Source organism: Podarcis tiliguerta (assembly GCF_965153285.1).
Source record: "Podarcis tiliguerta genome assembly, chromosome: 1".
Taxonomy (NCBI): domain Eukaryota; kingdom Metazoa; phylum Chordata; class Lepidosauria; order Squamata; family Lacertidae; genus Podarcis; species Podarcis tiliguerta.
Window position 1 is genome coordinate 121,003,831 of NC_139534.1, and position 19,164 is coordinate 121,022,994.

At 42.9% G+C, this 19,164-nt stretch overlaps 2 protein-coding genes across 10 annotated transcripts in view; one reads left to right on the top strand and one right to left on the bottom strand.

The window, feature by feature from the left end:
- Positions 1-7,851, top strand: part of KLC1 (kinesin light chain 1) — a 45,229-nt gene extending 37,378 nt beyond the window's left edge. For all 3 annotated transcript variants that reach the window (XM_083436552.1, XM_083436555.1, XM_083436554.1), the window contains 2 exons: positions 10-4,956; positions 5,320-7,851. In XM_083436552.1, coding sequence (XP_083292678.1) covers positions 10-75 — 66 coding nt within the window. In that variant the 3' untranslated portion in view covers positions 76-4,956; positions 5,320-7,851. The remainder of the gene's footprint in view (positions 1-9; positions 4,957-5,319) is intronic.
- The window catches only part of XRCC3 (X-ray repair cross complementing 3), a 95,341-nt gene that overhangs the window by 73,206 nt on the left and 2,971 nt on the right, over positions 1-19,164 (bottom strand). For 6 of the 7 annotated variants that reach the window (XM_083439124.1, XM_083439125.1, XM_083439122.1 and 3 more), the window contains 6 exons: positions 17,591-17,728; positions 16,999-17,211; positions 15,583-15,737; positions 11,043-11,255; positions 9,462-9,511; positions 7,855-8,701 (listed from right to left, as the gene is read on the bottom strand). In XM_083439124.1, coding sequence (XP_083295250.1) covers positions 8,458-8,701; positions 9,462-9,511; positions 11,043-11,255; positions 15,583-15,737; positions 16,999-17,211; positions 17,591-17,728 — 1,013 coding nt within the window. In that variant the 3' untranslated portion in view covers positions 7,855-8,457. Of the gene's footprint in view, positions 1-6,985; positions 8,702-9,461; positions 9,512-11,042; positions 11,256-15,582; positions 15,738-16,998; positions 17,212-17,590; positions 17,729-19,164 lie in introns of those variants that run through there. The other variant, XR_014510790.1, reaches the window with a different exon arrangement.

Genomic DNA, 19,164 nt, shown 5'->3' on the forward strand with positions numbered 1-19,164 from the left:
CCCATGCAGGGACGAACTAATTGTCTGACAGACTCAAGAGCTCTGAGTGCCAGTCACACTGATTTGGCCCACTGAGGTTCTGGGACAGATGCTAGCTAAACAAAATTCCCTTGTGAATTACAAAGCACTGAGGTTTAAAGTTTTTGGGTTCCCTGTTACGGTCTTTCTAGAACCATCTAAGTTAGAGATGTCGTTGAGAGGACTGTTGTTCCTAGGCCTTCTTAAAATGTGACATTAAAAAAAGGCCCCTAGAGACTTGCGTCTTTGTCAAATATAGAGATGGTTGCTAGATACCCTGTGCTGACCCCTTGGACCCAAGTGGGATTAACACTGCCCAGTAGCTCAAACCAGGAATTTAGTTGCCTCCTGGAAACTTTTCATGGGTGTTCCCAGAAGTTGGTTCAGTTTTCAAGTTCCTTCCTCTGGTAATTCATTCTTTCCTATTTCCTCTCACCTGCTTTTTTGGCTCAGTTTCTCCTCTTTGGTGATCAGAGCACCTTTCCTTGATTCAGTTTTTAAAATGCTCCTTTTTCTTTCTGCACCCCTTCCACCCTGCCTTACAAAGACTTCTCGTAATTCTGGTCGGTTCCAGCCACAAACATGTCGTGTTGTTTACTTTCCTTGTGATTTAATTGCTACTTGGTGTGTGTGCTTGTGAACATTAAACCAATTAAGTTAATGAATTTTAATGATACAATGACATTGCAATTGATTGAAGCAGTAGCACTGGAGATACACTCTCCACTTCCTGCTTTAAGGCTTGTTTTTTGTGCCTTTCACTTCAATGCTTATTGCGTACTTGGCTTCTAGAATCTCTCTCAGGCTTATATTTTCAAGGCCTGTTTCTCCTAATCCCGCACCCCCCACCATGGAGTTTTCCCCTATGATCCTGCTTGGGAGCTCAGCCACATTGACATTTCATTGGCCTCTCTGACTTTCTTGGTGTGCACGCTGATGGTCACCTAAGGATTCTTGAACGAAATGCGCAGAATTAATTAGATGATTGGACCAATGGAAGTTTTTAACTGATTGTTTAATTAAACCATTCTGCAAAGTTAATAGCATAAGAACTGGTCTACTGTACAGTTCATGCAGAATTGGGAAGTTACTCAGTCTTTTAGACAACTCTTCTACTTTTCCTTTGGACACTTCTCGGCAAGAGTGACCTGAGTGATGCTGAGTGTAGGGTGATTCTGATAGTGAGGAAGAGGCTTCTTCCACAGTGATGGAGTGGTCTTGTGCCAAATATAAACTCACTCTCCATGAGCATCGGGATCATCCTACCAACTGTTGCCCACCCCCCTCATTCCACAGAGTGGGCACGACACTCTTTGAGCGTATTTAGAGCCTTAAGAGTTGTTGCCAAAACTCATCTATTTAGACCGTCTTCTTACTCGCTTTCTTCCTCCCCTTGAATCTGAGCTAGGAAGTCTTCTCCCCCTGCCCTCGCCAGGTGGATTAAGGCTTCCATATCTATGGCCTATGACAGCCAAAGGTTCAGGTTGCCAAAACACAACACAGTTCCAATTAAACAGCGGCCACAGCAGCCTTTTCAGCAAATGCTCCACCGCTGGATATCTCCTACATGGGCCAGTCCAAAAACATCTACACCACACTTCAAAATGGACCACAACCATGGTGGCCTTTGGACAGCAGCTACTTAAGTGTGTGCTCCCTCTTTCTTAGACATCCATTACCACCTTAGACACGATCACCTTTTGAACATCCCATGGGAGATAGGTCCACTGCAATCACCAGAAAGGTAATGGCATCTTGGACCCAGGGCCCATGCCCTACTGTGTGCCTGGCATGCCTGGGAAGTTCAGGAAGATAATTGGCACACACCACCTTAATAATTGCACTGTCTTTACCCCTGACCTATCCTTGTTGTTGTTGTTTAATCGTTTAGTCGTGTCCGACTCTTCGTGACCCCATGGACCAGAGCATGCCAGGCACTCCTGTCTTCCACTGCCTCCCAGTTTGGTCAAACTCATGTTAGTAGCTTTGAGAGAACACTGTCCAACCATCTCGTCCTCTGTCATCCCCTTCTCCTTGTGCCCTCCATCTTTCCCAGCATCAGGGTCTTTTCCAGGGAGTCTTCTCTTCTCATGAGGTGGCCAAAGTATTGGAGCCTCAGCTTCAGGATCTGTCCCTCCAGTGAGCACTCAGGGCTGATTTCCTTAAGAATGGATAGGTTTGATCTTCTTGCAGTCCATGGGACTCTCCAGAGTCTCCTCCAGCACCATAATTCAAAAGCATCAATTCTTCGGCGATCAGCCTTCTTTATGGTCCAGCTCTCACTTCCATACATCACTACCGGGAAAACCATAGCTTTAACTATACGGACCTTTGTTGGCAAGGTGATGTCTCTGCTTTTTAAGACCTATCCTTTGTTACGGCTTTTATCTTAGCTTGGCAAAACCCCAAACTGAAGCAGCTTCCGGGAGCACCAACCACAAAAGTTCCTAGGAGGCGACTAAATTCCTGCCTCAAGCTAGTGGCCAATGCTAATCCCACCTGGGTGGCACAGATATACACCCGTCAGGTGAGTCCAGTCATTCGACAAAGCTGTGTTACAGATCTCCCTGTTGCAGCCTCCAAAAGCAAGGGGGAAATGTACCCCAGTGAAAATGTACTGAAATCTAAAGGAGTGCAAATGTATCCTTGGGATGTACTGTTTTAAAAGCTGTTAAGGGGACAGTGTGTTGGACTATTTATAATGTTGATGGAATGACTGAGAGCTGAATTAAGTTTATCACTGTATAAAACCAGGATTGTGTACAGTTAGCCTTGCACCATCAGCTATCAGAATGTGTAGAGTACGTCTGACTAGTGATTGGGCTTCAAGGTTCTTTAATAAGTAGAAGAAAGTACTAGTGGAATAGAGAAGCTCTAAGACAGCACTTCAACATGGTGGTTGTGGCCTTCTTGGGCCTAAAAATCAGTGGAAAGAGGTGCAATTATTTTTAAACTGAGAGGGAAGAACACAAGGAATAGGCTGGTTGGGAAGCCAACCACCTTTTGAGTCTTTCCAGTCACTCAGAGCACTCCTGTTTTCTCCAAGATGGAAATATTGTTACTGTTGTCTCTTGAGTTTCAAACTTCTGCCACTGCTCAGAATGGGAACAGGAGGAAACTGAAGCATATTGGACAGTTACACTGTGAAGCAGCTGCTGTGGATAGGGGCCTTGTTGGAAATTTGCTACTAATAATGTCAAAGTTGTACTGGATAGCTGCTACTGGCAGGCTGTTTGTTTATTAATAATCTAATTGCCTGATATACTTTGTGGGTGATGCACTGTCTATTCTCAGGGGACCAACTTGGGAAGAGGAAATGCTTCAGCATTTTGGTTTTACAGTCAGTCTAATAAAATGTGTATAATTTTCAAGTCTGTCTCCATTTTGCAGAGCTATTAACTGAAGGCAGAAAGGAGAGAAAGTCTTTGTGAGTCACGGCTATATGGTAGCAAAGGTTGCTCTCTGGCCAGTAGGAATAATCAGGCAAAATTAACATCATTTAGACATAGGATAAGAGGAAAGCAGTTTTATTAGATTGAGCTGAAGATATTTAATGTTGCTAAAAGTGCTTACCTATTTTGAAGAATTCTTTTTTTAAATAAGCAAGCGACTTGTCTACAGAGAGTGCATCTGTCAAGGTTTGTGTGTTGAGGTATATCCATTGAATTTCAAATGACAATAGCTGTGTGGTAATGTCCTGAGACCCAGTGCTGCTAAATGGGTAGAATTTTGGGACAGATTGTTGCAAACCACTGAACTTTGAGAGAATTTTACATTGGTAATAGGGGTTCTTCCATTCTTCACCACCCTGGTCCTGCATATAATAGAAATTGGCTTTGGCAAGTTGGTGTAATGAGAAGCTAATTGTACTTCTCATCTAGTACAAGCACTCCATCCCTAACTTTCAAGAGACTATTATAAACGTAGTATGCTTGGGCTATTAATTGTCCCCCATTGTTCCTTGAAGATGTCGCCATTTGGCATTCCTGCCTCTGAAGGCCACAGGTGCTTCTAATGTTCCTGTGCCTTTCCTATAGCAGTTGAGACGTTTAGGCCATTTGGTACCAAGGCAGAAATTTCACACAAATGGAACACTCCACAGAGTTTTAGACTCTGAAGAAAATATGCTGTTGTAACATTAAACTAAAACTGTAGATGTGTATATTTCCTCAGAATGAAATTGTTGTAGGCTAATGATGGCCATTGTGTTGTATATTTTCAAGCTGGTGTATGCATTACAGAGGAATTGGGGCGGGGGGAGAAACCATTCATTCTTTCTTATCTTCTCAATCCTCTCCAGTTGTTTGGAGATATTTTTTTTTGCGAAGGGTACATTGCAGAAATACACAGGGAGGTTTGTTTGTGCTTGTTAACATAGTTGAGAATGACATTTGTCCCACAACTCCAGAGGTGCTTTTGTTTTCAAATGGAACCATTCACATTTTAACTTTTCAATCAGTATCCGATTACAGTTGATGACACACTTGGCCATGCCATGCGCTTTAAGAACTAAAACTCGAGGTGAATTAAACATAATGTGTGGCTGGCTAGCGGTGGAGAGAAACACTGTCTTCTGCAGTGATCCTATAGACAGGCCTAAGCACAGCAGGAAAAGCAAAGGTGCGCACAAAATTTAGTGATGACAGCATTCTGTAGAAGTTCCCCTTTAAGACTATGCTAATGGCTTACATTCCAGCGTAACCAAAACTGCCTTTTAGGATCTGCAGGAGTCGTGCTGTGCAACAGGGCTAGCCAGCCTTGTAAATGTACCTGCAGATTGTCAGAGATTGGAGAGGAGCAGCCTAGGGGTGATTTACTCAAGTCACTTGCTCTGTAGCTTATGCCATTTCCAAAGCCTGTGGCAGGCTCATGCTGCTGTGTAAAGCAGCCCTCCGTGGAGTCGTAAGATCACAGTTTTGGCCACACCACAGATAGATTGTAAAGGTAAAGGGACCCCTGACCATTAGGTCCAGTCGTGGCCGACTCTGGGGTTGTGGCGTTCATCTCGCTTTATTGACCGAGGGAGCCGGCGTACAGCTGCTGGGTCATGTGGCCAGCATGACTAAGCCGCTTCTGGCGAACCAGAGCAGCACACGGAAACACCGTTTACCTTCCCACCAGAGCAGTACCTATTTATCTACTTGCACTTTTATATGCTTTCGAACTGCTAGGTTGGCAGGAGCAGGGACCGAGCAACGGGAGCTCACCCCGTTGCGGGGATTCGAACTGCCGACCTTCTGATTAGCAAGTCCTAGGCTCTGCGGTTTAACCCACAGCGCCACCCGCGTCCCATATGGATAGACTGTGCATCCCTTTAATCCATGGTGCATGGAGAGACAGGCGTCAGTTCAGCCTTTTCACTTGCACAACTTGTCAGTTAAAACACACACAAGCCCCCTATTAAATGCTCCATTCCCTGTACTGAGCCCTTGTGTTGGGTGCAGGACTAAGTTCCATTTGAAGTTGTGCAACTTCTCTGCATGCTTGATGGGAACTGTGATATGCAAATACCTCCCGTTATAGATCAGAGCTCTCTATCCGCTGCAGAAGCAGTTTGAGTGACAACTTCCATTGTATGACATGAATGTTTTTCTCTCGCCAGAGGACTGCTTCCTTTGATAGCTATTACTTATGCCAATTGGGTTAAATCACGCCCCCTAGAAATCCTGTTGAATTGTCATTTCCAGTGCGCACAATACTATGAAGCTTTATGTTTCCCCCCAAGCAATTATAACAAGCACTGCAGCCAATATAACATGAATTGCAAGTCAAATTGCAACACTACTTTGTTTGCCCTCTTCTCAGTAAGCATCTTTGCTACAATGTTAAAGATTACTTCGCTGAATAATACCTCGCGTACACGTAATTGCAATTTCTTGCAAATGAAGGCCATGAAAATCCATGTTTGGCAATTTAGAATTAGAACCAAACAGGTGGTTATCACAAGCTACCTGTTGTGAAAGCACCTAGCATCTACACAATAATGTAAGTTGGTGTTCAACTCACAATATTAAATATGGTCATTTCTTTATATCATTTGCTTCCTGCCCTTATACTCCAAGATGCCCTATTAATATCACAGGACCTACACTTGTGCAAAACTCCCTGAAAGGGAATTCTAAGTGGGGTAACTTCTAGATAGCATGCTTGCCTATGTCTTAGGGAATAACTCTCTCTCTCTCTCTCTCTCTCTCTCTCACACACACACACACACACACACACACGCTGTTTGATCACCACTATGTATGGTTGTGTGACTGTTCCTTAAGCAGGAGCCAGCAAAAATCAACTCTTGCTCCAGAAAATTCATGTGTATTACTAATCAGACAAGGTTTCCCCTAAGTGTAGCATTACAAGAGCAATTCTATGGAAGCAAAGGTTAAATCTGAAGAAGACCCAAGTGCTATTTAAATGCAAGCCCCAGTCAGGTATACAAACAATACAACCCAATAGGGCTATTTCTGCCAATGTCAGCAAAATGTAGCTTGGCAAGGGACAAATCGGAACGCACTAAGGGATAATGCAGGGCAATGAGCTGGATGCAAATAATCAAGCTGGGAAAACTGAGGGCTATTTGGAGTTAAAACTAACAGGATTCCACTGACTTTGGTATATGAAATACGGTTATTTTGTACATAAGAGCCGGAAACTGAAAGTGCAGTGCTGTACTGAAACGGTTTACAATGTTAAGTTGAAATGTACAGATTTGTTTACTAGGGCACATATATTCCTGAATGCTGCTATGTTGTTGTGCTCAAGTCATATGCAATGTGTGCTTCTCATAAAGCAAGCTAGCCTAATGGAATTTGGCCTCGGGCATACTTCAGAAAAGCCCATAAATACTGCTCTTGATTTTGAATACTTTGTGATTTCGAGATGGGGAGACCCAGGAAATACTAAACCAAGGACACATTTGCTCTCAGTCTGTACATTACAAGGAGCAAAAGGGCTGCTGCCAGACCCCAACCCCAACAGCTTTTCCAAAATCCTTACATATAGATGATATGCTTGGTTTGCTCTCCCACGCTTGATGACAAGAGCAGCAGTTAATGGGAGGATAGTGTAATGTCAGGACATTCCAGGTTAAATGGTGCTGTAGATTAGGACAGACGACATGGCATTTAAGCTGTTGTTTTTGATGGCAGACCTGTGTTTCTTGTACTGTAATAGGAAATTCTATATTTCAGTTTGAACAATGCGGAGTTTTTGGATCACTTACCATTTGGATGCTTAATATAAACAAACAGGCATAGCTGAATGTCACTTTAAAGCACTGAGGCAATTACGGTCAGTGAAGAGTTGACAGGGGAGCAATGTTTTGTTTTGTTTTTTAAAAAAGGGAAGTCTTTGACTGGATAAGTTAAGAGTTGCACTTCAGCTTTAAATTAGAAATATACTTTTAAAAAACTGATGCAAGATAAATTTAAATCATTGAAGAATGAGTAAAGGGTTTTGCCTGTTGATCTACCTAAACCTGATTTGGCTAGGTCCTGCTTAAATCTGAAATTCTGAATCCCATTCTTGCACGGTAGAAGATGAGAGGTCAGTAGTTAAGCCATTAACTCTTAATGCTAAAATATTCTGGATGTTTAACTAGAATTACTGTGCTTTCAACTTGGCGGTTTAGTTCTCTAAATACACATCTCCATAGAAAGCAGCCTTAGAACGTAGAACAAAATATATTGCTTCTTATGTATAGCTTATTTCCATGAAATGATTCCTGATCTTTTTCTTTTAAACCTGTTACAGAGCTGTGGTCCGTTGTGAAACTGTTTAACATGTAAAGCGTCCTTGACATTTTCAAAGTGTAAAAATAAAATATTGAAAGAAAAAGACTTCTGCAAATGTGGCTTTTTATGTTAAGAGTGTTACAAAAGCAGTTAATATTTCTGTTTATCTTTTAAAAGCAAATATTAAATAACCTGTTCTTTTAAAAAAAAGGCATAAAAGACAAAGCTTTGTAGACCAAACTCATTATAGTTCTTCAGAATATACAAGGAAACGTACAAAGGGGCTCCAAAGATAAACTGGATTAAAGTAGTGTCTTGGTCTTATACAAACTCTTACGTTCAGCCTTAACAGATGAAACCAACTGTAAATATTCACACACACAGGCTCTAGAGAAAGGATATTCTTACCCTAGGACCAATAAATATAAGATACTTACTCATTCCAGGCTGCTGTTTGTTAAGTTTTTGCCTCGACAAATTTTAACGAGTTAACCCTCCAGAGGATTGAGATAATACTTAGGCTATTTATTAGCTGCTTGCCTCTGCACTTGCTTTAAAACTGGGCTGGTCTTGTCCAAAAATTACTCCCTAGTTTTGCTTGCATTTCCCAGCTTAACCATGCAACCATGGTTTGTAGTAAACCATGGTTTACTACAGCAGCTAAATTCCATTGTACTGTAGCAGCACACAAGAAGCTTCACAGTTTTCTTCATAAATTTGGTGGTGTCTCCTCTATTCCTTTTACACCTTCCAAGTTGACTGCATAGTAGCAAAAAGATGAGGGCAGGTGAGGGGCAAAAACCACCCTTAATGTCCGCAGCGCACTTCTGCCCTGGTGTGGCGCATCATTGGCAGCCAGCGGCTGGTCTGTTCTCCGGCTTGCCATCAGCCGCATCAACAGCTGATTGGACCAAGTTATTCCAAGTGCTGGAACTACTCTCTTGGTTGCGCATCTGAAAACACAATAAAACCTGTGTCTGAACAAAACTTCCTGCTAAGTTTAAGACGGGCAGACTTGCCAGCTAAGTCGGGGACCTCCAGAGATTGCTGGACAACTAATTTCATCACCCCTTACTAAGACCATGCCGGCTGAGGCTGATGGGAGTTCAACAACATCTGAAATCTGCCAGGCTCTCCACCCCAAGTTAAGAGTTTGAGTTGACCCAGAGGCATATCATAGAATAGCAGAGTTGGAAGGGACCCCAAGGGTGATGTAAGTCCAACCCCCTGCAATGCAGGAATTATAGGGCTATGCTAGGGCCTTGGCCCTGTGGAACAGACGGCTTAAATCAGTGACGGGGAACCTATGGCCCTTTTGCTGGTGTTTGAGCTCCCTTTGCCCCTAACCACGGGCCACTCCAGCCCTAGCTAGGGCTGCTGGGAGCTGCTGGAGGGTCAGTTTCTCTATCCCTGGCTTAATGTCAGTTAAGTGTTGAGTGGTTTTTTGGGTGCACCAGAGCACTGAGTACCACCCCCATACAGTACATGGGCACAAAATATGTCAAATTGGATAGCCAGCCCCTCCCCGCCCCATGCATTCAGTATGTGCCAAAGGGGGCTGCGGAGAATCGGAGCCTCTTGGTGCAATATTGCCACTTGTGTGTCAAGTCCATTGCTGCTAGGGGAGAGATGAACTACCCTTCCTATGTTCTTCAAATGTGCTTGCTGAGTGGGTGGGTGTGTTTGCATGCATGCATGTTGTGTGGTACTCACCCAGGACTACTCTGAGCAGAACCTCCTTTCTCATCCATTGTGTCAGTTACCTAGAATGCGGAAAAAAGAGAGAGCAAGCAAAATATTTCCACAGTGCACTGCCAAGAGGGGAATAGGGAGGAAAATACTCCCCTTGCAATAAAGGATTTTGGACAGGCTGTACAATTCTCTCCCTCCCCCCCCCCCCACAAAGGAGGGAAAGAGTGGTGGTGGCAGACAAGGCAACAAGACTCCAGAAGCCCACATCAACATTTTATTATCTGCATTCAATTCCTTGTTGCCCACCCCCATCGTTTAACCCGGACACTGAGGTCCAGTGCCGAGGGCCTTCTAGCGGTTCCCTCATTGCGAGAAGTGAGATTACAGGGAACCAGACAGAGGGCCTTCTCGGTAGTGGCGCCCGCCTTGTGGAACACCCACCAGATGTGAAGGAAATAAGCAACTGTCTTGTCTTTAAAAGACATCTGAAGGCAGCCCTGTTTAGGGAAGTTTTTAATATTTAATGCTATATTGTTTTTAACACTCGACTGGAAGCCACCCAGAGTGGCTGGGGAAACTCAGCCAGATAGGCAGGGTATAAATAATAAAGTATTATAAAGTATTATTATTATTATTATTATTATTATTATTATGGCTACCAGATAAATAATGTTTAAATGCAAGGTCTGCACCTAAGCAGTGATGGACTAGAACTACAAATTACAGAACTGTAGCATTGAAAGGGACCATGAGGGTCATCTAGTCCAACCCCCTGCAATGCAGGAATCTTTTGCCCAATGTGAGTCTAGAACCAGGACCCCAAGAAAAAGCATTTCGTGCTTTACCAACTGAGCTACTCAGCCCTTGCATTTATACTGAGAGACTGCAGCTTCAGTTCGTCTGCACAAGAAGGTGGAGAGAGAGAGAAACTCCTTTGTAATTGAATGTTTCTTATCCCCAATACCAGTTTGAGGTATCTGGGTAAAAAGGTCAAACATAAGGGCAATTTTTTTATTTGGAGGCAACTTCCATTGGAATCAGTGTACCATGATGCATGTTTAGATGGGGCTGCTTAATACGCTTTTGAATTGGAATGTGAAGATCAGCAGGACTTGCTTCCAGATAAACAAAATCAATTCCATTTCAAAACCAGGTATGTGGACGTAAAACTGCAATCGCATCTGCAAGTAAGTTCGGATAACGTGCTCCAAATATTCCATGCTGAGCAGCTGATGGAGAAGAAGAAAAATACTGCCACCTCTCACTATTTCCCAAAAAATCAGCCAAAAAAGAGCGACTTTTGAGAATGCAATAAATAAACCCAAGGGCTTTTTGCATTCACACAGACATGCCATCCTGTTCCACCCCTATCTCGCTTCTGCCATTGTGAGAACAGGATGCTAGGCCAAATCATTGGCTTGGTCCAGCATGCTGTTATTATGTTCTTATCTGATGTAATATTCTGGTTCACTGTCCCTTCAGTGCATCAGCTCTGCTTACATTTCCCAGAACTGCCAGATAAGCCAAAATCCAATTGGGGACATTTGGATCCATTGAAATCCATGCCCACAATGGTGAAATCAAATAAATTCTGAGCTTTACCTGATTAATGCATACCACTGGGACTCGGAACTTGCTGCTTAGCTGGTGAAGTTTGGCTCCAAATATCTGCAAATATTTGGCTTTCAGGACGGAATCCTTGGCGGCAAACTCGCATCTGAATAAGGCAGCGATGGAATCGATCACGACCAGGCGAACCATGCCCCTTGAGACCAGCAAGTTAATCCTCTTAGTAATACACTCGTGGAAAGTCTCCTGCAATAATAAGGAAGCTTCAGAAATCAGACTGAGGAGGCCAAGGCCTGCACTGTTGCAAGGGGTACTTTGCAACCTCATTGGGTCTGTTCTGCTATACTTCAGCTAATAGCTGGAAGCATCTTGAGCCTAAGCTAGACTGGTAACTGGGAGTGGCCACCTAGACCGCATAACACTGGTCTTGAAAGACCTACATTGGCTCCCAGTACGCTTCCGAGCACAATTTAAAGTGTTGGTGCTGACCTTAAAAGCCCTAAATGGCCTCGGCCCAGTATACCTGAAGGAGCGCCTCCACCCCCATCATTTAGGACCACCATGAGGTCCAGCGCCGAGGGCCTTCTGGTGGTTCCCTCATTGTGAGAAGCAAAGTTACAGGGAACCAGGCAGGCTATGTGGAACACCCTCCCATCAGATTTCAAGGAAATAAACAACTGTCTGATTTTTAGAAGACATCTGAAGGCATCCCTGTTTAGGGAAGGTTTTAATGATTGATGTTTTAATGTATTTTTAATCTTTTATTGGAAGCTGCCCAGAGTGGCTGGGGAAACCCAGCCGGATGGGCGGGGTATAAATAAATTATTACTACTACTTCTACTACAACTATTAGCATTAGCATTTCAACTGTTGCATTTGCTTGAGACGCTATCATAGCAATCCACTAATACACTATTTAAAAAGTGAGATATTGGATCAGCAATTTGCAACTGTAACCCTGAAAACCTGTGCACGTTAACTTTGCAGTAAGCCCCACTGAAACACCGTATTTATTTCCTCATATTTGCATCCAGCCCATTCTGCCAGTGGGAACACAGAACTGCCAACAAATCTGTACCAAAAATAGCAGCACACAATTGCAAGGTGTACCTTCAGCATCACATCATAACCAGGTACGTGAGCAGAATAGAGCAACAATAACCATAGAATCGTTTTTAAAAATGCGAATAGAATACAAAATTAAAATACATATACCGTATTTTTCGCTCTATAAGACACACCAGACCACAAGACGCACCTAGTTTTTGGAGGAGGAAAACAAGAAAAAGAATATCCTGAATCTCAGAAGCCAGAACAGCAAGAGGGATCGCTGTGCAGTGAAAGCAGCAATCCCTCTTGCTGTTCTGGCTTCTGGGATAGCTGCGCAGCCTGCATTCGCTCCATAAGACGCACACACATTTCCCCTTACTTTTTAGGAGGGAAAAAGTGAGTCTCATAGAGCAAAAAATACGGTACCTTACACCCAATATGTGGCCTGCGTAGGAGGCAATACAATGGTATCTGGAAGGGAGTCCCTCAACTTGCGGTGTGTGGCCGGACTATAGCGTATGATACAACACAATCTTGATCTTTGTTACATCAAGCAACTTTTTACATAGCCCAGGAATGAGACAGTTTATTTTTTTTGTTGCTGTTTGGAAAACTGAACAAATGGAGCTGAAAGTCAGACCATTGGTCCATCCCGCCAGAAACTGTCTCCTCTTGAATCTTAAGACTGGCAGCGTTTCTGCAGTGTCTCAAGCAAAGGTCCAATTCCAGGGACAGACCCACCCCAAAGTCAATTTAAAATCATGAGAGCTCCACAAATGGATTGCTTCCTGTTTTGTTGTGATCGCACACTATATATTTGAAGTAGCTGCCAGGAAACCTTTGGCCTTCATTAAAATGCACATCATCATTGGCCGCTGGGGCTATGAGAGGGGTCAGAGGCTCCCCACACCTGATTTATAGCATTTTTAATGCTGTTATTAATTTCTTTATTTCATTCTGACCATTTAAAGGCACATCTAAAGGCAGCCCTGTTTAGGGAAGCTTTTAATGTTTAATAGGTTATTGTATTTTAGTGTTTTGTTGGAAGCCGCCCAGAGTGGCTGGGGGGACCCAGCCAGATGGGCGGGGTATAAATAATAAATTATTATTATTATTATTATTATTATTATTATTATTATTATTATTATTCTGCTTAGTTGCTACTGTCTCTTAAGCAGTGTACAAAAAAACCCCACCCACAATACAATGAAAATAAAAGCCAGTTAAATTATAAAAACCAGATTTGGTTTAAATGTCTGCTGGATTTTTATTTTATTTTGTAAGTCTATAGATGGCACCAGAATTTCAACAGCACTCAACTAGAAGCACTGTTGGTTCCCCATTCCTGGCTGTCAACAAGGATTTAATAGAACTATAGAGTTGAAAGGGATTTAAGTTGAAGATCCTAAAAAACTTGGGATGCCAAGATCAGTCATGGCTAAGCCCCACTGAAAGTGAACAGAAGCTGAACTTGTATCCCACTGCAATCAGTGCTGAAACAGAAGCAAGGTTTTGTTTTGTTTTTAAACTAATTCAAAAAGCATTAATTTTATAGCCCAAGCTATTCCACAGCCGCTGGGCAGCATTTAGCAAATACATTTCCCCTTGTTGCATTTCACGACTCTTAAACATGAACATGTTTTAAAAATAAAAATCGACACATGGCAGATTTTTATACGAAAAAATGTGGCAGATAAGAATGCATCGTGGCACTTTGTGAAAAGAAGAAAAACAAGGAAACATGGTTAGGCAAAAAGATAACACTGTGCCCTATTGGAAAACCAAATTGATCCCATTGTTGTGCTTACAAAGAGGGAATGATGAACATGCTGGAGGGAATTTTGGTTTTCTGCCAAGTAATTGATTATACAAGGCTGACGTCTCTTCACATGCAGGATGATGCAACAAAACAGGAAACAAACTCTGGGCATTTATAGTAGTGCAGGGCTTTAGGCGTGCGGCGGCACAATACTGCACAATTCATTCTGCACCTCCCTTGCTCTCGCTGCCATCTTTGATGCAATGGATTGCTCCCTCTTGCTCAATTCCCCTTTTTGCCCCAAGTCTCTGTGGTTCTGTCCACAGCTGGAAGGTGCTTTCCTGCACCCTTGACCCTGGCAAGCAGATCTGCAGAGATGCATAATCACCGCCCATGAGCAGCCAAGATTGTCCAGCTCTGAATGGACAATCTAGTCTGTTATCACAGGATGCTTAAGCAGGCTGCTTTTGGCTTAATTGGTCTGATGTCAGAGGAAGAGAGACTAGTAAGTTTCAAGCTAAGTAGCACTGGGGAGACTATAGAATCCAGGGTGGATTTGATTTAAATCAAATCGATTTAAATCACTAGTCAGGAAGACTTGGTTTAAAAAATTTTTTTTTACAGAAAGACTCATTCTTGCTGGTATAATCTTAATATTTACAACCAGATGAAGGTTTCATTTTTGGAATAATAAGTTTTCAGAGTAGTTTTTACAGTTATATCAAAAATTACTGATTTGGCTATATACTACATACTACATAGATAATTATGAAATTGTTGTGAGGTTTAATAAGTTAACTGTTTATATTTGGACAACTTTTCTGCTGAACTTTATTGGAAGGAGAAAAATAATCATTAATAACAATTTAAACAAATTATTTAACTAAAACAATAACGTTATAGCATATGTATCCATGTTTCTTAACTGATGTTAAACGGTTTTGTGGGGGAGGGTGATATAGACTGAGTTTTAGCACACATGAAAAACTTAAAACAAATCCTTATTTCCGGATGAATAGCCTTTGGGCTAAATAGAAAACTATCTTTAGAAAGATTTTTCCTCTAAAAGTATTTTTTATTTTAAAAATCCAATTTAAATTGAAAAAAATCTGATTTAAATTTTAATAAATCCAATTTTTTAATTTTTTAAAAAAAATATCATTGATTTTTATCCACCCTGGTAGAATATAACATCCATAACTTTAAAATTAAATTCAAAACAGTGCCGATTCTGCTTTTTTTTAAAAAAAATACTAGTGAAATTCTGCTACTTTCATAAATTATGCATGTTTGTGTGCAACTTTAATTTTTTAAAATAATATTCTGAATGTGCTAACGAGAGACAAGGAGATATGTAGGGCAGCAAAAACTTTAGTCAATCACTTCATAGCTTCCAAGATTTCAGCAGCAATACCTACACACTTTCAAGTACCTTTTCATAGCCCTAATGTCTAGAAACTTTTGTTTTTGAAAGAAAAACAATAAACCATGAAAGTTCAGGTTTCCAAAAAACTAATTTCTGCATCCAGCAAGGACTTTGCATTTTTGCAGCCTTTCCCATGAATTATCACCCCAACTGAGGTGCTGAAGTACTGGGTACCAGCTGTGGGATTTCAAATGGTACTGCTCTATGTGTTTTGCACAAAGCAGAGATGGGTCCTTTAGGTGTCATAACTAACTTGTCCCATTGCTTTCAATGATATTTCGGTTCAACTACCCTAGATCCATGTAACCTACCAGCCAGAAACTTGCTCTGCTACTCACCAGGTCTGCGGCATGCTCAACAAAAATGCCACTTCCAAATTTTATTTTTTGCACCACGTCGGGCGAAATGTCAGCCCTCGCTTTGGGCTGCTGCTCAATCAGTTGCTGCAAGCGCTTATTTGGGAAAACGTCTTCCGTACAAATGTAAACAGCACCTGCAAAATACAGAAGGTAACTCCTGGAATGACAGGCTTTCCATCATGGCAGCAGGGTGGAAGAATATGCCAAGGCTGTTGGTTTTCATTGGATAAATCACACAGATTTATCCAACTGTTGTAAAAGCAGTGGTATGTCAACCTGTCACAAGTTTCAATGTTAGGCTGGTTGACTTGCATTTTGTGGGCACAGCAAGTGGTACAAAATACCATTTTTTTTCCGTGTATAGGACGCCCCCCCTGTATAACTCAAGGGACATGGGTGGCGCTGTGGTCTAAACCACTGAGCCTAGGGCTTGCTGATTGGAAGGTCGACAGTTTGAATCCCTGTGATGGGGGTGAGCTCCCGTTGCTCGGTCCCAGCTCCTGCCAACCTAGCAGTTTGAAAGCACGTCAAAGTGCAAGTAGATAAATAGGTACCTCTCCGGCGGGAAGGTAAACGGCGTTTCCGTGCGCTGCTCTGGTTCGCCAGAAGCAGCTTAGTCATGCTGGCCACATGACCTGGAAAAACTGTCTGCGGACAAACGTCAGCTCCCTCGGCCAGTAAAGGAAGATGAGCGCTGCAACCCCAGAGTTGTTCGCAACTGGACTTAACTGTCAGGGGTCCTTTACCTTTTTATGTATAAGATGCACCCTATTGGGGGGGGGGGGGACTCCAAATTAAGAAACCACCCTTCACCACTACCCATGTATAAGACGAGCCCCAACTGTAAACCTAAATTTTTGGTCTTATACACAGAAAAATACGGTATATCTGAACAAGAATGGAAAAGTCATGTTGCAAAGTGGGCTGGCAATGCTCAGTGGAGCCTCAAGCCCCTCTCCATAACAAAGCAGTGACGTGGCATGGGGGGGTGCAGGGGGGGCGGCCGCACCGGGCGCAACATCTGGGGGTTAGGGTTAGGGGGTGCAAATCCACGGGTTAGGGGGCGCAAATCCATGGGTTAGGGGGTGCAAATCCACGGGTTAGGGGGCGCAAATTACTTGCCTTGCCCCGGGTGCTGACAACCCACGCTATGCCACTGTAACAAAGCATGTACCTGAAGCCCAATGCAGAGTATCTTGCTCTTCCAAAGGATAAGCAAAGCCAGAATAAACACTATGCAGAATAAAAGTAGTGCACAATTATCACAAATCGGAGAACTTAAGATGTGCCAGTTGAAGAACTGATTTATTTGGGCACAGGTTTTTCAAGCATGCAGAACCTCTCCTACAGATACTAGACACACCAAGCACATGTACAGAAATGTATGTTTCTTACCAGATTCCAGTCCACCGTATTTGTACGGATATTGCACAGAAAGGCTCAGTTGCAAACCAATCTGGGTCTTCCCAGCAGAACTTTCGCCAGCAATTTCGGTGATTCCTGCAATGGGAATGCCGCCTTGTAGCAAGCTGTCCAGAATCGGGCAGCCCAGGCTTAGCTTCTGGTGTTGGGAAGTGTTGTGGTTTCTGTCCTGGAATAGCTGAAGAGCTAAAAGGAGGATTCAGGAAAGAAAAAAGCTGGTATTTCCATCCCCAATCCCTGTGTAGCCATATCAAACATAATAAATAAATTATATAAATACACACACACACCCTGCCCACCTGGCTGGGTTTTCCCAGTCACTCTGGACAGCTTCCAACAAATTAAAACAGAATATTAAAAACTTCCCTGAACAGGTCTGAACGTTATCACGGTTTACGTTGATCCCTTAACATCTGCTAGATCAGAGAATCTTCCATTTTCAAAACCCCCAATTGGGGAAGGGCATAACTGGATAAAGCCATACATTCATATCCACGCTGCAAACACATGGTATTTCTTTAAATGTGCATTTAAAGAAACATCATGAAAAAGTAGAACTATTTACCTGTAAGTACAGAGTTTTTCCTTAATGCACCAGAAATGGCCCTTAGCAGGTACTGTACATCCTGACGGGACAGATTTGTCAGCCTTTGCAAATCTGCTCCTGAAAGGTTCATAATCTCTTGGATAGATTTGATTTTTGCTGAAATGAGAAAAGTGATTGAACATAACGTACTTAAATTAAAAAAAAAAATGAAATGTAGTAGCAGCGGAGTACAGGTCTTGGGCATGTGTTGTATTTTAGGCCCTTAGGCTACAGTCCTACACATACTAACCTGGGAGTAAAAACTTGTTGAACTCTGAAGCCTTACTTCTGAATAGAAATTTACCGTATTTTTCACTCCATAAGACACACTTTTTTCCTCCTAAAAAGTAAGGGGAAATGTGAGTGAGTCTTATGGAGCGAATGGCGATTTGCAGAGAGGGAGAGCTGCGCAGCACCTCTTCAGCAACGCACCTGTCCTGCGAAGCGGGAGGAGGAACAGAAGGGGCTCCTTCTGTTCCTCCTCCCGCTTCGCTGAAGGGGCGCTGCGCAGCTCTCCCTCTCTGCGCAGTGCCTCGCCTGCTGTCCTGGCTTCTGCCTTAGCCGTGTGCATCCTCTTCCGGGCAGGGGGAGCCTTCATCCCACTGCCCTGAAGAGGCTTGGCGCAGCTATCCCAGAAGCCAGAACAGGCAGAGGCTATCCCAGAAGCCAGATCCCTCTTGCTGTTCTGGCTTCTGGGATTCATAATATTTTTTTCTTGTTTTCCGCTTCCAAAATCTAGGTGCGCCTTATGGTCTGGTGCGCCTTATGGAGCGAAAAATACAGTATACGACTGCACTGACAATTACTGTTCTGAGATGGAGTTTCCGTATTTATCTTGGTACCCTTCCCTACACATTAACTAGTGTTACAACTCAATCCTGTGTCTGTTTACCCAGCAGTAAGTCTCAGAGTATTCAATGGGGCTGAACCTCAGAAAACAACCTGAGTTCCTTTACAGCAGCTTTACTACAACTCCCATCAGCCCCAGCGAACTCAGCTAATGCTGAGGGGTGATGGGGAGTTGTAGTCCACCAACATATGGAAGGCACCAAGATGGGGAAGTTTGATTTATAGACAACCAAATACAGATCTATATATGCCTGATCCCACTGAGTTCAGTAAGTTTTGGGTTGCAAAGTTGTAATCCTACACACATCTACCTAGATGCAAATCCTATTGGAAAATGAGTAGAACATTTCTAACAGGTCTGGGCTGCATGTGCAATTACCTGGTGGCAGCAACAGCAACCTATCTAGTCTGAGGACATTTCCCCTATGTCAAATGTAGCAAGAGTTGGTTGCCCCCAGAGGAGGGCAACCAAAATGGTCAAAGGGCTGGAAACGATGCCTTATGAGGAACGGCTAAGGGAGCTGGGCATGTTTAGCCTGGAGAAGAGGAGGTTAAGGGGTGATATGATAGCCATGTTCAAATATATAAAAGGATGTCACATAGAGGAGGGAGAAAGGTTGTTTTCTGCTGCTCCAGAGAAGCGGACACGGAGCAATGGATCCAAACTACAAGAAAGAAGATTCCACCTAAACATTAGGAAGAAC